This window comes from Bemisia tabaci, chromosome 4 (assembly GCF_918797505.1).
Source record: "Bemisia tabaci chromosome 4, PGI_BMITA_v3".
NCBI classification, from domain to species: domain Eukaryota; kingdom Metazoa; phylum Arthropoda; class Insecta; order Hemiptera; family Aleyrodidae; genus Bemisia; species Bemisia tabaci.
In genome coordinates, this window is record NC_092796.1 from 33,697,060 (window position 1) to 33,711,852 (window position 14,793).

The 14,793-nt window shown below is 40.2% G+C and overlaps 1 protein-coding gene across 2 annotated transcripts in view; it reads right to left on the reverse strand.

The window, feature by feature from the left end:
* Positions 1 to 14,793, reverse strand: part of unc-13 — a 441,250-nt gene that overhangs the window by 308,167 nt on the left and 118,290 nt on the right. For both annotated transcript variants that reach the window (XM_072299723.1, XM_072299724.1), the window contains 3 exons: positions 4,738 to 4,959; positions 3,550 to 3,691; positions 2,111 to 2,464 (listed from right to left, as the gene is read on the reverse strand). In XM_072299723.1, coding sequence (XP_072155824.1) covers positions 2,111 to 2,464; positions 3,550 to 3,691; positions 4,738 to 4,959 — 718 coding nt within the window. The remainder of the gene's footprint in view (positions 1 to 2,110; positions 2,465 to 3,549; positions 3,692 to 4,737; positions 4,960 to 14,793) is intronic.

Consider the following 14,793-nt stretch of genomic DNA (forward strand, 5'->3'; position numbering starts at 1 on the left):
CGGAAGGCGGAAAAAATAAAGGGATTTGTTCCCAGGGAACAATTAACGAGTTATCTTCCCAGGCCGCGACGTATTAATGTTTGTTGTTGCTGTTGTTATTTATCTTCTTCCTCATCAAATTCCCCCTCCCCGCTTCCTCCTCCATCTTTCTGCGCTCTCACCTTTCCGTGGCGAAAAATGTGCATATTGTCGCTCCTCTGCTGCAGTGCTTTGCTGCCGTGTTAAGGAAAAACGTCGTATGAACCCTCAGCTGTTGCAAAATTTCCTCCAATAAAAATCGAATTTACTGAGAAAATTGTGAATATTTGTTTCCAAAATTTTCACACAATGTTTTACGCAATTTAATCTAAAACGTCTGAAAGTTTCAAGGAATCATATATATAAATTTCGTCAAAAATACATGTTTCATCGAGGGAAATTTGGCAACTCTCGAATGTCCATACGACGTTCTTCCTTAGCACGGCAATATGGAAGAACGCCGTATGAGGCATCAGGCGTTGCCAAATTTTCTTTGACAAGTCAAGAATTTTCAAAAAAATTTGTAAATATTTCTCTTCAAACTTTCAGATGTTTTTATTAATAATTTCATCCAAAAGTCCGAAAGTTTCAATATTCATAACTTTCTTCACGATTGAATATTTCTGAGAGGAAATTCGGCAACATTCCAGTGTTCAAACGGGGTATTCACCTAACATGGCAACTTAGCATAAGGACGTGATTCAATTTCAACGTGAGCCCTGTTTTACATATAAACTTACGCCTTTTGGGGCTCATGCAGAATTTGAGATATGCCCTTACGTTAGAAGAGCAACGATATGCAGCTTGAGGGGAGTTCCTTGTGTTGTGTTTTACAAATCACTGCAGTGCATTTTCAAGATCGTCGTATTTCTTAATCTAGGTTATTTTCAGCGAGAAATCAATGATGACCTATCCTGCACAAAACTCGGGTATCTAAAGCCTTCCTTAATGATATCACAATGATGACTCCTAATGAACTTTTTTTTCCGTAGAATATTCTCAAAGTTCAAATCTGGTGGGTGATGGTTGTTCCAAGAATAATTAAAATTTAGATTTTGACCACTATCAATTCAGTATCAGTTCGAACAACGATTCGATCGGAAAACGTGAATTGGTAGACAAATCCGTGATTCGACTGACAGATCCGTAAAACGATCGACAAATTCATGAATTGATCAACAACTTTGTGTATCGATCGGAAACTCTATGTATGGATCGACAAACCCGTGAATCGATCAATAAATCCATGAATCGATCAATAAACCATTGAATCGATCGACAAACCTGTGAATCGATCGACAAACTCATGAGTCGATCAACAACTCTACATATCAATCGACAAACCTGTAAATCGATCAATAAACCTACGAATTGGACAAGAAACCGCTAAATCGACCAACGCACACGAATCTTATAATTCGTGAATCAACACCAGTTTTTCAATAATTTTCTTAAAATCAAATTGGTTTCAATCAGTCCACTTCGATCGAATCACGTTTTTATTTTTCGATCGATAATGTCGATCCAATCCATAAACCCGTGTCCCACTATCAAATGGACGTATTTCTGTCAAACGGACCCGGGCGCCATAGGGGGAGGAAGGTAGAGAGGGGCTTGGATTGGCGGCGGAACCGGGCGCCGGGATCATTCCGTCCTATGCTCTCAATGCTTTTCCATGGCGTTTAGTTCCGTTTGACAGAACGCGCTATCCGGCATTCTAAATTCCTCAAAAGGAACTCAAATTGGCGCTTAGTTCTATTTGGCGGCCCGCCATGCCAACTTTTGATATCGAATTTGTGCGAAAAACAGTACGAATTTCCGCCATCTTGCATTTGATGAGTTCATTTGATAGTGGGACACGGGCCATCATAGAAAAAAAAAGGAGGTGTTTGCATTTCGGGCATCTTGGAATTACTTGATGACGTAGGTGGGTACAGCGACGTTTAGCGTGCATGGGACGTCGCTGTACCCACCTACGTCATCTAGTCATCAAAAAATTCCAAGATGCCCGAAATGCAAACACCTCCTTTTTTTTCTCGATGACGGGCCATACCCGCCGTTGCTTCTAGGGTTTTATGTATTGCATCCTAACCTCTGATCGTATCCCTCGGAGTAGAACTCCTGGTCATAGGCGGTGGTGTCGTAGTACTCGCTCTCCATGCTCTGGCTCTGGTTGTAGCAGTCGACGCACTCGGCGCCACTGTAGTCGTATTCGTACTTCTCCTCGTACTCTGCCTCGCCATCGCCGTACTCGTATCCGTTGTCCTTGAGGTGTTTGTCCTTGTAGCGTTTGTCCTTGTAGCTCCAATACCTGTTGTCGCCGTAGTTGGCCTCTTTGTGCCGGCTCCGCTTGTACGAGCCGTCCTTGTACGAGGTCTTGGCGTAGCGCTCCTTCCCGTAGGCCGAGTCCGAGTATTGCTCCTGATCCTCGTAGTAAGACCTTTGTCTGGAAAAAAAAAACCAAGCATTTTAGTCGTCACCCCATTTAGGATAAATGAACCGCTATAAAAAGTGCGAGTTTAACATAGAGTACATGGAGTCGTAATGTAAATGGGAGAGCTTCAGCCATATTCTGGTGGACGAATTCCTATCTGCTTTGTTTGTTTACATAGGATGGCTGGGTCTCTGTTGGTCCCCGTGTATCGAAGACAATCGATTATGTATCGAAAAAGTGACGCAGCGTTACACAAGAGTCTCGGCATTCGGTGCCTAGAAAATGCTTAAAAGTGGCGCCAACTCTCCCACTTACATTATGACTATATGTGCTCTATGGAGTTTAAGCGATACGATGTTTCGGAATTCCATGTAGAATACGAGTAATTTACTGAAAATAACTCTTAACTAAGATATGAACGCATTTCGAGACATAAATTTTATTTTCGCGCTCATTAAAATAAAAAATGATTCATAAATAAATTTAAGTTAAATCGCACAGTAAACGTTGTCATGACAAGTCTCTGCCGTATGAAAATATGAAAAATCTTAGTCGCAGCGCTTCGACTCTGCTTTTGTACGTTGTTTTTACTTTGAACAACCCAAGGTGGGGAAGGCACAATAATTATTTAGAGGCCTTATAAAACCGTTGTAGAGCGCGATTTTCCTCAAATAGACTCTTCTTTCATGTGAGCGGGAATTCCGAATGTTTTAAAACCATCATACTTTTTAATGTAAAATGATAATAGTAGCGTGTAACACTTAACGCTTGAGGCTCGAAGCGCCTCGGTGTATGAGCTCGCGCAGTGCTTTGGTCTAACAATAAGTTGTTTTACAGCGCGGTAGGTCCTACACCGAGAAATCATGAGTTTTGGACGATTAAAGCGCGCACTGTGATGAATGCGCAATGCGCGAAGTATCCACGCGGTCTTGCAGGCGCTAACCAATAAACCGTAACTCTTATTGTCTTTTTCCTAGGAATTTTTCAGACATCTAGCGTATTCGGCCTGTAATTTGAACCGGGAATAAAACTATGTGATACTTAAGTCCATATCGCGCCTGGGGTTTGAAAATGCATTTTGAAAAGCATCAATTTACCTCTGTTCTTTGTAACCCCGTGGTCTACTATTATAATAAAGGGGGTCGGCTTCTTGCTCCGTTTCTTGGTAGTGACCACTATTCTTTGAGTTATAGTAGTCCTCTTGCCGTTTTCGGTGTCTCCTACCGCCTTCTCTTTGCCCTGCAACGGAATTAGATAATTGTTTAGGATAAAAAATAGTCATCAGTACATTCGGACGTTCACTTTCCGGAACATCAAATGGTTGAACACGCCGCTGTACATTAATTTCACTTAGATTGTATGGTTTTATCATTTTACCGGTGGATTAATTTCACTTCTTTAATTTTACAATGGGCCACTAGACAAGGTACGAATTTAAGCATTCTGATACAAGTTCCTAAACCAGAATTTCACGTAGAGCACGATTCGCGCAACGAAAACCAATGAAACAAACTCCAAACGAAGATATTAACGTTTTTATTTCACATTGGTTACGAGGAATTTGAACTGCCCGCTGACAAGAAACTCAAAGCTCTACGTGAGTCAAATCGCGCACTACAACGGTTTCAACAAGCTTCTCAATCGAGTAATGTTCATTTCCCACCATGTGTTGTTCAAACTATAAGCAATTTGCTACAGCTGAGCCAAAGCGTCAAGATTGAGGTTGCCAGATTTTTATATCGCAGAAACTTTCATGATAACGTTTAGCGCACGATGTGAATTACGCAGAGCATTGTGTTTTCATGAGCGGATGGTTTGAATTCACGCATCAAGAATCGTTAAACATCTTCGGAAGGAGTTGATTTCAGTAATTTTCGTTGTGCGCGTCGTATTCTACGTGAAATTTTAGTTAAGAAACATGTATCAGAATGCTGCAATTCGTACCTTGTCTAGTGGTCCATTACTCACATTTAGGTTCCCTTTATGTGAGCGAAAACAGAGGGGTGTTTAATTTTTCTCTTTTATTTAAAAAATAAACATAAAAAGTAATTTCGTCCTCTACCCGGTAATTTGTTCCCCTCTACTTCCGATTCCGGAACTTACAGACTTTGATGAGTTCCCATGAACGATCCGGAATTTTCAAATTTCTCCGTAATATTTTCATATTTTCCCTAGTTCTGGAGCATTCCGGACTTTTGAAAGAATGCGGAACTTTGAAAACTTTTCTCTCCTCTGATTTACTGGCTTTTCCGAGTTGTCGTGACTGATGAAGAGATGTTGGTCACCTGGTGGTGATAGATGGTGTCCGTGCTGCTCGTAGGAGGGCTGTCGGTAGGGTGGCGCCTGCTCGTCCGTTTCGTAGGAGTTCTCTCGGGAGGTCTCCAGCGAGCGTTGCGGCGTTGCCAGCTGACCAGCAGCGTTGCGGAACTGCGAGGCCGACGAGTTGGCGTGCTGCCCCACCGGGTAGTTGAAGTCGCTCGTGTAGTCGCTGTCCTCCGAGTAGCCCGCTTCAGAACAGAGAAAAATATACATGTCAAGTTCAATTATCTTTTTCAATTAACAATTTTTAAGTCTGATGAGAGGGTTTTTACTAAAAGTCAATTTTTGAATATCCTGATATTTTCCTCATTTTTCCTGATATTTTGCGCGGGAAAATCGACACTTTTTTGGTTTCATGAACCGACAAATGCAACACCGCGTATCTCTATTGCGGTGGTTCAAAATCTCCGCTCTTGGTTTATTTTATCGAAGAGAAATTTTTAGTTTAAAATTTATACAGAATATTTAACCAACGGAGAAGCTAAATCAAGGCAGTTTCAAGATATTACGATGAATAGTTTTCCGAGGAAAAAATAAAGTGTAACTAAAAGTCCACAACGTCGCAAACGTGAATACGTGGTCTCGCACTTCAGCCATTGACATTTGATAAATTCAAATTCAACTAAATATATGAAAAATGCTTCAAGCACTCAAAAATTCTAAATACACGAGCAATTTTCCTGATGACATAGAATTGTTTATATTTTTCGGTTTCTACTGTCGGGAGACACCCTAAGTAATGACGTAATGAGATGTGCACCTTGTCATGCTCATGGCAATGAGGGGACTGAGAAACAAAGTTTCCCAGGAAATGAGATTTGGGGGAACGAAAGTTCCAGAGGCTCTTAAAAATATAAGTAATTACTGTGAGAGAGTGTATGTTTGTGGGTGTATTTCTGTAAAATTTCTCCTCGATCCGGTTGATAAAATTTAAACCACGATCCAGGAGGGGAGAAGGGCCGACCCTCCAAGAAAATTTGAGACCACGTGGAGCCACTAAGTACAATTAGACACACGCGATGCCCCACCCACCTCCACAAATATTTCTAGCTATACTTGTGGATTCATGTGCAATTATTAATGACTTAATGATCCCGATAGATGTAAACCGATGAGCAAAGCATTCGTCAAGAGAGTAGCTAAAAAATCTGAATTAACAAAAACATCTGAGCACCGTGGAGGAATTTTGTTGGCATTTAGACTACCTTTGTATTGCAATAAGAAAGTACCGTTTTTGACTCATCAGTAAAAGCACCTATCTGCATAGGGAGAACTAATGAGACAAATGCTGTTTCCTAAAATGAACCAAATAACGGTACTTGTTGCAAAATGTAGTACATTAATCCTACAGTCTCAAGAATGGGTCTCAATGTTGAAAAAATAACAGTGATTACTCTATAATCGTAAATTCTGAGAAGGTTCACATATTTAAATAGTTTCAGGAGTAAACGCTCTTCAACGAAGAAAATGCAACTTTAGCGGATTATTAATCTCCTTTCTTTTATTATTTCACTGCACGTAAACCGCAAAACGCTCCTCTAAGAATTAGCTGCACTCAATCACGGATTAAAAGACTGTACTAAAATGTCTTTACTAGCTGTCGTTAGGGTAGTTCACTTCACACGATTTTAATTCGGTGGAAGTTGGAAAGTCAACGGAAGTTTGTGAGGAGGAGTTAAACTTCGGCAATTAATTCTCAAATGCTGAAATGAAACTCGCGAAGTCAAGTTGGAATACCTGGATGTCTTAGTCATACATTTTCATGGCAGCTTAAAACATTGCCTCCTCGTTAATCCTCCGTTTCACTTGATATTAATAAGTTGTGTTTTCAACGGTTTTTTCTCCGCGTAAAAGGGTGTAATTATTTACTTTAGACGAAAAAGTAGAGCACTGTTGGTATCACATTTGGACGTATTTCTGTCAAACGGAACTATGTGCATTGAGACAAGAGCCCTGAGACCCATAAGAAGATGTGCATAACAGGGCTCACGTCGTAATGCCCATAGCTCTGTTTGATATAAATACGTCACTTTAAGAAACGTACACAATTTGATTTGAGTGATTTTCAGTTTAAGATACAGGAGTCTGATTTTAATGAGTCAGCTATGCTGGTCGCAGAAGAGTGTTCTGATGCTTAATTCTTGTTCATGAGCTAAATATAATAAGATTTGCCCAAACAGGAAAATTCTACGCTCAGTATTTACCGAGATATAAATTAGATACATGGCGAGATACAACGCGCTTTGAACAATTCGATTTATGACGTCATCTACTGCGGTAAGGACACCCTTGGTTTCTTCCACCTTGATTTAATCCAAGGCAATGTTGAGGGACTAGTGCAAATGTGTGTCACACCGACTGATGAAAGCTATGTATGGAAAAAACAAGCAGTGAACTCCAACCATAGGCGTAGCTAGGCCATTTTGCTGGGGGGGCTTGGCCCCCCACCACCGGGGGTCTGGGGGGTATGGAATACCCCCCAGGTCAGCGGGGGTCCGGGGGGCCTCCCCCGGAAAATTTTTGAAATTTTAACTCTATTTGAGCGCATCTCGAGGCACTTGTGGCGTTAATCTTCCTTCAATTTCTGCATAAAATTCACCCAGTTTTATGCATTTTAAGGTTAAAATACTTTGAAATTGTTGCATTCAACAGGTTATTCCATTTATTTTCTCACTTTTAACGATTAAAGATGGTGTTTTTGCACCATCCAGAATTTCTGGGGGGGGCCAGATGATACTATTTCCAATTTTGGGGGGGGGCCAGGCCCCCCCTGGCCCCCCCCTTCCTACGCCACTGACTCCAACACAATGTTTTGATAAGGCGCGTCATTAACTCGCACATATCAACCCCTTTAGTTTTCATTTACAGAGATTTCAAAACAGGCAAACAGCACAACAAGAGAATTCACGATCCAACACTGCGAGGTCAAAGACGCACCTTGACGAGACCGTGTATTGTGAATGTAGAAAGCTATTCGATCGAATTTAAGTTTTTTGATCTGCCTCAAGCAAAATCTTATCAGATTCTTGAAGAAAAGTGCTACGGAATAATTTAAGCGAAGAAAGGAAAAATTCTGTCGAACTCCTAGAAGATAAAGTCGATTTAAAGGTATTCTGGGGCTAAAATACCCAAATCACCGGTAGTAAAAATCCCGTTATATTATTGAAAAGAAATTGACTCGATATAAATGCAATTGCATTAAAGACGTCTTGATTTTGTTATTTTAAACGTCTTTCCATGCAAAGAAGTTCAACCATGTCGTTGCTTTATTCATTCATGAATTGAAAGTAAGCAATCTACATCCCGAAAATCTACTGATTTGCCGTAAAAAATTGCAGAAACTTGATATACCAGGTCGATGCACCCACTCGTTGAATTTACCAACCAATTTCGTGAGTGCAAATGTGTAAAAATCAATATGCTATAGTCATTTTGGGTGCATTTATTTTTCATGAAACAATAATAATTTCAATCCCGAAAAACCATCAATTTTCCGTATAAAATCGAAAAAATCAAAATATGTCGACTCCCCGACGTGAAAATTAGATTCTACGTGTGTAAATACTTATGTATCGATATGCTGAACAGAAACTATGTGTGGACACAGTCAGAAGCCCGCGGCAACATTAATTCAACAGAAAAACTGTAAAAATTAGATCGGATTTTAGCCGCTTTGCCCGCCTCTCCTCGTTACTTACAACAAACCGTTCTTATACTCATCTCAAAATTTTTCTCAGAGCTTTGGGTTATTATCAGCTTCCATTTAAACTCCGGTTCGATGGCCGAATCGGCTGCCAAAAAAGCAAGCCACTGTTGAAGGGTTCTATGAGAAATTCGTGATATTATCGGCTCTCAGGAAATCACCCCATGTCTAAAATTGGTGGTATAAATGTTTAAGTTCTTAAAATAATCGTATTCAAGAAACTAAGGAATTAAACTATGGAGTCAATTTCTTTTTAATAATATAACGGGATTTACTACCGGTGATTTAGCTATTATAGCCCCAGAATACTTTTAAAGCGGCTTTGCGTTCCAGAATCTCGACGGAATTTTTTTTTTTTTTTTTTTTTGGCTTAAACGATTCAAGAGACATTGTAGTTAAAAATATAACGATTTTTCGATTTGGACGTATAAAAAATGTTTAACTCGTTCAGGCACACCGTGTATTGTATGGAGTACTGCTGTTATTCGACCGTTGTCTTCAGGTCAAAATTCTTACAAAGAAGCCCCTTGCAAGAGGCGAATTTTTTGTAATTTCTCCCAGTTTTTTCAGCGTTAGGTATATAAATGAATTGCTTGTCAAATTCTGAGGTCAATTATATTTAATTGTAATTTATACTTTCTTTTTTTCCCCTTCATTTTATTTTTCGTATCGAGAAGTCGAGGTTTTGTTGATTTCTTCGGATTTCGATTACTGTAACTTCTCTTCTATTCGGCCGATTTTTATGAATGAGGTCTCTTTTTATTTGTGTTTTAACGGAGAGTAAGGAAAAAATTGCTAAATACACGCGAAACAATTTTTTTTGAAAATTGGACGAATCCTAGCGTGACGGTGAAATGGTTAATGAAGCGTGAGTAATTGGGGTACGGGTATCGGCCGCGTTGGGACCCAAGGCGGCCCAAGGCCCATTGTTCTTCGTGACGCCGACGCAGTGATCAGGAGCGTGGGGACGAGAGGGCTGAGTGGACTCCTGTATGAGCCAGGTTTAGCAAATGGTCTAATGAGTCTCGAGGCTCATCACAGATTGCACTTACCACTATCCTGCTGGCCCCGGCTATCAGAGCAAGGAGTACCAACTTTTGAAAAGGATAACAGTGGTGTGGAGATATGTCAAAGCAACGTTTTGAACAAAACGGAGTGAGTGAAATTCTCATTCAAGGAGTGCCGAACTGGTCAGCCATCCTCGAATCAGTTCGCTTGCTTCCGCTTATATATGCATATTTTAAATCAGCGCGTCGTACTCTTAGGCTTTTTTTAAAAAAACCAAGTAACGTAGACTCTTGGTATTCACTGCACATAAACTAGCGAGCCCCAGAATGAGAAACAACTTTAAATCATAATTATTGACGGATAAATAAACTTTTTACACGCTTTGGAAAATCTCAGAAGTTCGCGGTAGTCACTTTTCGGTAAGGAACTAAGGGACTCGGTTATTGTATCGAGCAGGGTTCGAAACGATCGCAAAGGCGGTATACTACGTATACGCGCCAACAAAAGGTGACATTACGCCGGTGGATGACACCATAAACGGAATTTTTCAAAGTGCGATATCTCGGTTAATATTGAAAGAAGAAAGTTCCCGTGCGGACAAATCTTATTATTTATAGCTATTCTACAGGAATCAAGCATCAAAACACGATTCTGTTACCAGTGCAATGACCCATTTTAGAGTTAAAAAATTAACTTATCAAATGGGGCGCTGGGTACGAGAGTAGCCCATACTTCTCGATGTGATGTTTCAGAATCTCTTGTAATGTTTCAGTCATTGAGATGAAAGTAAATGCATGCATTTTATTGCCGCTTTTCTTGACTATTCCAATAATTATTCTACAGCGTTCTATAGCAAAAATTCCGTAAAAATCACCCATTAGATTATTTTCAAGACATAAGTTGACGACGGAGGTTCTGTAACACTGCAACCGAGGAGTGCTCTTCTCACGCTTAGCGACCAATCTGCATTTTCAAGTGAACCCTGTTTGCAATATAACGGCATATTTTCCAGGGCTCATGTGTACACAGAGATACGCCCTTACGCCAGAGAAGCAACGAAATCTACGGACTGATTTTGTGGGATAAGAGACTCTTCTGACAAATTATAAAATATTCTTTCCATCAATTACGTAGGTCCTCACTTTTGTTTCGTTTATTTTTGTTTTGAGCATATATTCAAAACAAAACAAAAAATAGGGGAATATGTGCGGGAGCACTGGCGGGAGCGTTTGGGAGATTTGCAGAAATGAAAGTAGTTAGAGATTTCGATGGCAATGAGGGCCGATTAAAAGCTCGTTATCCTTGGACCACAGCGCAAAATGGGAAAATCATTTTAATTTATGCAGGCGACATTATTACAGATGGCTTTTTTTAGTGTTTTAGTTTTCCCAGAACCGGAGGGACTAATCTGTTAAAAAAACTGTGAACTATTCTTTAACCTTTGGATCGATGAGTATTACTCTAAAGTAATTTTTAATGCGTTCAAAGTTTGGTATTTTAGCAGCATAAAGTATATTTTTTACATGTGTTCATGCTAAAGGAACTGTTTACGAATGCATTGAATCAAAACGGAGCAATGTATAAGATTTTGAAGATCCGTAGCTCTTTTTCATTTGATTCAGTTTTGGGCAGGTCCTTTTTGCAAGAAATCGTCCACTTCTGATTGAATGATCCTGCAGAGCAGACTGATATTTGACATCGATAGACAAAGAAGCCATAAGGTACATGAAGCGATCCTATTGGTTGAAACGGTGGTTGTTATCGACTAAGGGGAAATGCTGGACTAACTAAAGGGTCTCTCGTGTGTTGCCGTTAGTTAGTCTATTACTCACCTCCTTTGTCCATTGCAACCTGCTTCTACCAATAGGAACGCCTTATTATCAATCAGTCATCTTTGCTTTCGCTTTGTCCATTGATTTCAATTATCACCCCACTGTGGTCGCATCCGGATGGAGTAAATCGATACGATAAGGGATAAGCGCAATGTGGTGTACGCGCAATGCGTGAAGTATCCAGGCAGTCTTGCAGGCACTACCATGTGTGCCGCTCTAAACGGCCGTGCGCGCAATGCGTGAAGTATCCATGCAGTCTTGCAGGCACTAATACGTGTTCCGCGCCGGCCGCACTGTGTCCAGCGTGATCGTTCCAATTCGTACAGTCAGAATTTTTCAACTTGTGATTTTGAAGTTTTTTGCTCAAGTACATTCTGTATGGACCATTGTCATTATTGTTTTTTACTTTTTATTTGGACCATTCTTGACTACTCGTCATCTGTCCATCTAATTGAACACAGCCCTCTCATGCAAGTAATTTTTTCCTGGTCAATGTTTTTTTTAAATCACTTTGAAAATATTTAAATAAGTGTAATTCAGTTTTTATTTGTTCATATTGTTTTCTCGTGTTAATTGGTTTTAAGCACTTGATATACCTATTTTTACCTATATTTAGCTTGATATACCTATTAGAATTTTGTTCCTAATTTTACCTAATAAAGTCTGAAAAATTCCAGGAAAATATTCATATTTTTCTTCAAAAGTAAATTTTTTTCGAGAGGAAACGGAAATTCGAATTCAAAATTCCTGCTCGAACAGACATTCAGTCCATTTCGTAAGCGTCCGGTTAACTGCAGCACCGGCAACAGCCTGCGTTTGGTGAGTGTTGGATTTGTGAAAATGGAGGGCGAGTAAAGCTCCACTCGGTGCCCTCTCGTGCCGGGGGGGGGGGGGCGGCGGCACGGGGGAGGGGTTGAGGTGGGGGTATTTAAACCACCCTGCGGACCCATTCGCGACGAATAATCGTCCCGCAGCCGCATGACCGCAAGACGCAGGGTTCCGGCGGCGAAGGCGGCTCTACCCGCGGTCGGACGGATTTTCCGCGATTCGCGGTGTCGCGGCTTTACGTCCGGACAGTGAAACTTCTTCATAGAGTACATAGAGTCGTAATGTAATTGGGAGAGCTGGCACCACTTTTAAGCATTTTCCATGTCCCGAATTCCGAGACTCCTGTGTGACGCCGGGTCACTTTTTCGATACATAATCGATTGTTTGCGATACACGGGTACCCGGCCATCCGATGACAACAACAACAACAACGAAGGAGATAGGAATCACCATGTATTCCACACCGCCATTTTGGATCGAAAATGTATCGAAAAAGTGACCCGAACTCGGCGCACACCGGGCTCGGAACTCGTCGAGCAGAACATGGCGCCAGCTCTCCCATTTACATTACGACTCTATGTACTCTATGAACTTCTTGGACGACATTTTGCATCAAGAAAGAACTATTTCTGGCCAATTTTAACACTGAAAAAAAATCTCGGTGTATTTACTAAGAAAAAGGTAAAATTACCAAGAATTCAGGGTTCTATTTGATCCCGGTTTTTTCATGGTAAAATTACCATTTATATGGAATTGGTAATTTTACCGAGATTCTCGGAAAAATTATTGAACTTTCTCGGTAATTTTACTGGACCTTGGTAAAAACGCCAATATTTTTCATCGACTGTGGTAGAATTACCGAGATAAAATGGCAAAGTTACCGGGAATTGATTACCAATAAAAGTGGTATTCTTACCTGAAAAAAAACCAGTAAAAATACCGGTTTTTTGGAGTAAGCTTACCAGTCTGTCTTGGTAAAATTACCAGTAATTGGTAAAAAAAGTGAGATGGTAAAGGTACCAACGGACCTTGGTAAAAACGCCGAGAATTTTTTTTCAGTGAAGAGAAACAAAATATCGACGGTGAAACTACCAAGAAACGTATCCCGTTTGAGGTATTTAGGAATGTCCACTACCATTTCATTTTTTCGAAGGAGAAGAAATCAATATCATTTCTTGAAATGTTCACATTTTTCTTCTAAAAAACCTTCGGTATTTTTTGCTCCGTGCGAAGGCAATCCTGTAATAACCTCTAAGAATGATGATGATTTCCTTTCCTCTAAAAAAATAAAATGGGAGAAGCTATTTTTTAAAACCAACGACGAGATACTTGGTTTGGAAATTTCACGGTCCATAACTTTTTGTATATGACGTCGGCACGTACAAATTATAGATACACAGATATAAGATAAGCATGTTTATGTACAAAAGTACTCGACGACAGCAAATGTTCGTGTACACCCTCATACTAAAAGTAAAGTAGTTAGGAGACAGGAAGGTCTCCATCGGGATAAAAGGCGAGAGATAGAGTTTCAGCAAGGTCATCTCAAGCGTTGCTGAAACTGTGAAAGTCCTAATACTTCTGGAGAAACGCCGCGATACTAACTTTCACAAAATTTTCGCTGCAATCTTTTCGCCCGGCGCGAACTTTTCTTATGAAAGGTTTCGTCTTCAATTCTTTCCTCAAGTAAAATTAAAAACTTGCACGGGTTGGACGACATCTGTTGTGACTTTGCGTCCTCCTTCCCCTTTTTCAGTGAGTGGGAGCGGGTTAGAAAATGTGTTTATCCAAGGTCGATTGACTAAGGTCAGTCCGATAAGCATACGACCTTCGAATTTCTCCCGATTTGCAGTTACGTTGCTGTTTCCAAAAGTATCTTCTGATCTAAGCCAACTGCTTCATTTTCATTGTTCCTCCAATCTTTTAGGAACAATTGGACTACATTTTGTAATTGGGAACTGCAACTTCTAGTCCATCCGTAAAAACACTTTTGGGCATTGGGAAATTAATGGTAGGTACATCCGCGTTGCTTCTAAACTGTGACAAAAATTGTCGTTGACAATTGCAAAATAAAGCCCAATTGATCATATTTATGATAAAAGGAAGTTTGTGAAAATGAATGTTCTCAGATGGAAATACGAGCATAGGGTTTGCGTGTTACATGGTTCCTATTCATTTTATTCATTTTTTTTGATTGGTTCTTTTAAGCATAAATACGCCCAATTCAATCAGATAGAGAGAAATATTAGGCGGAGCCAGCAAATCGGAGAAACTTTAACGGGAGAGTTTGGTTACTGAGCACTTACATACTGCCGTGCTGGTGCTGAGGAGGAACATCGCCACATCGCGTCATATGAGCCTTCAAAAGTTGCTAAATTTTCTCGGATATAGTCTTGTGCAGTGGCGTGGCGTGAACAATCGATTATCGATATTTCCCCAATTGAAGCTATGGTAAATAATCGATTATTAAGGCGTTCGTTACGAACACCCTATTTATCGACTATTTTCCGTAGGTTTAAATGGCAGATCGATCGATATATCGCAAAGCACGCAACGCCACTGGTCTTGTGAATGTTTTTCCTCCAATTTTTCAAAAACTTCATCTGCGATTAGATCTAAATGCTCTAAGAATTTCCAGAGAAAATATTTAT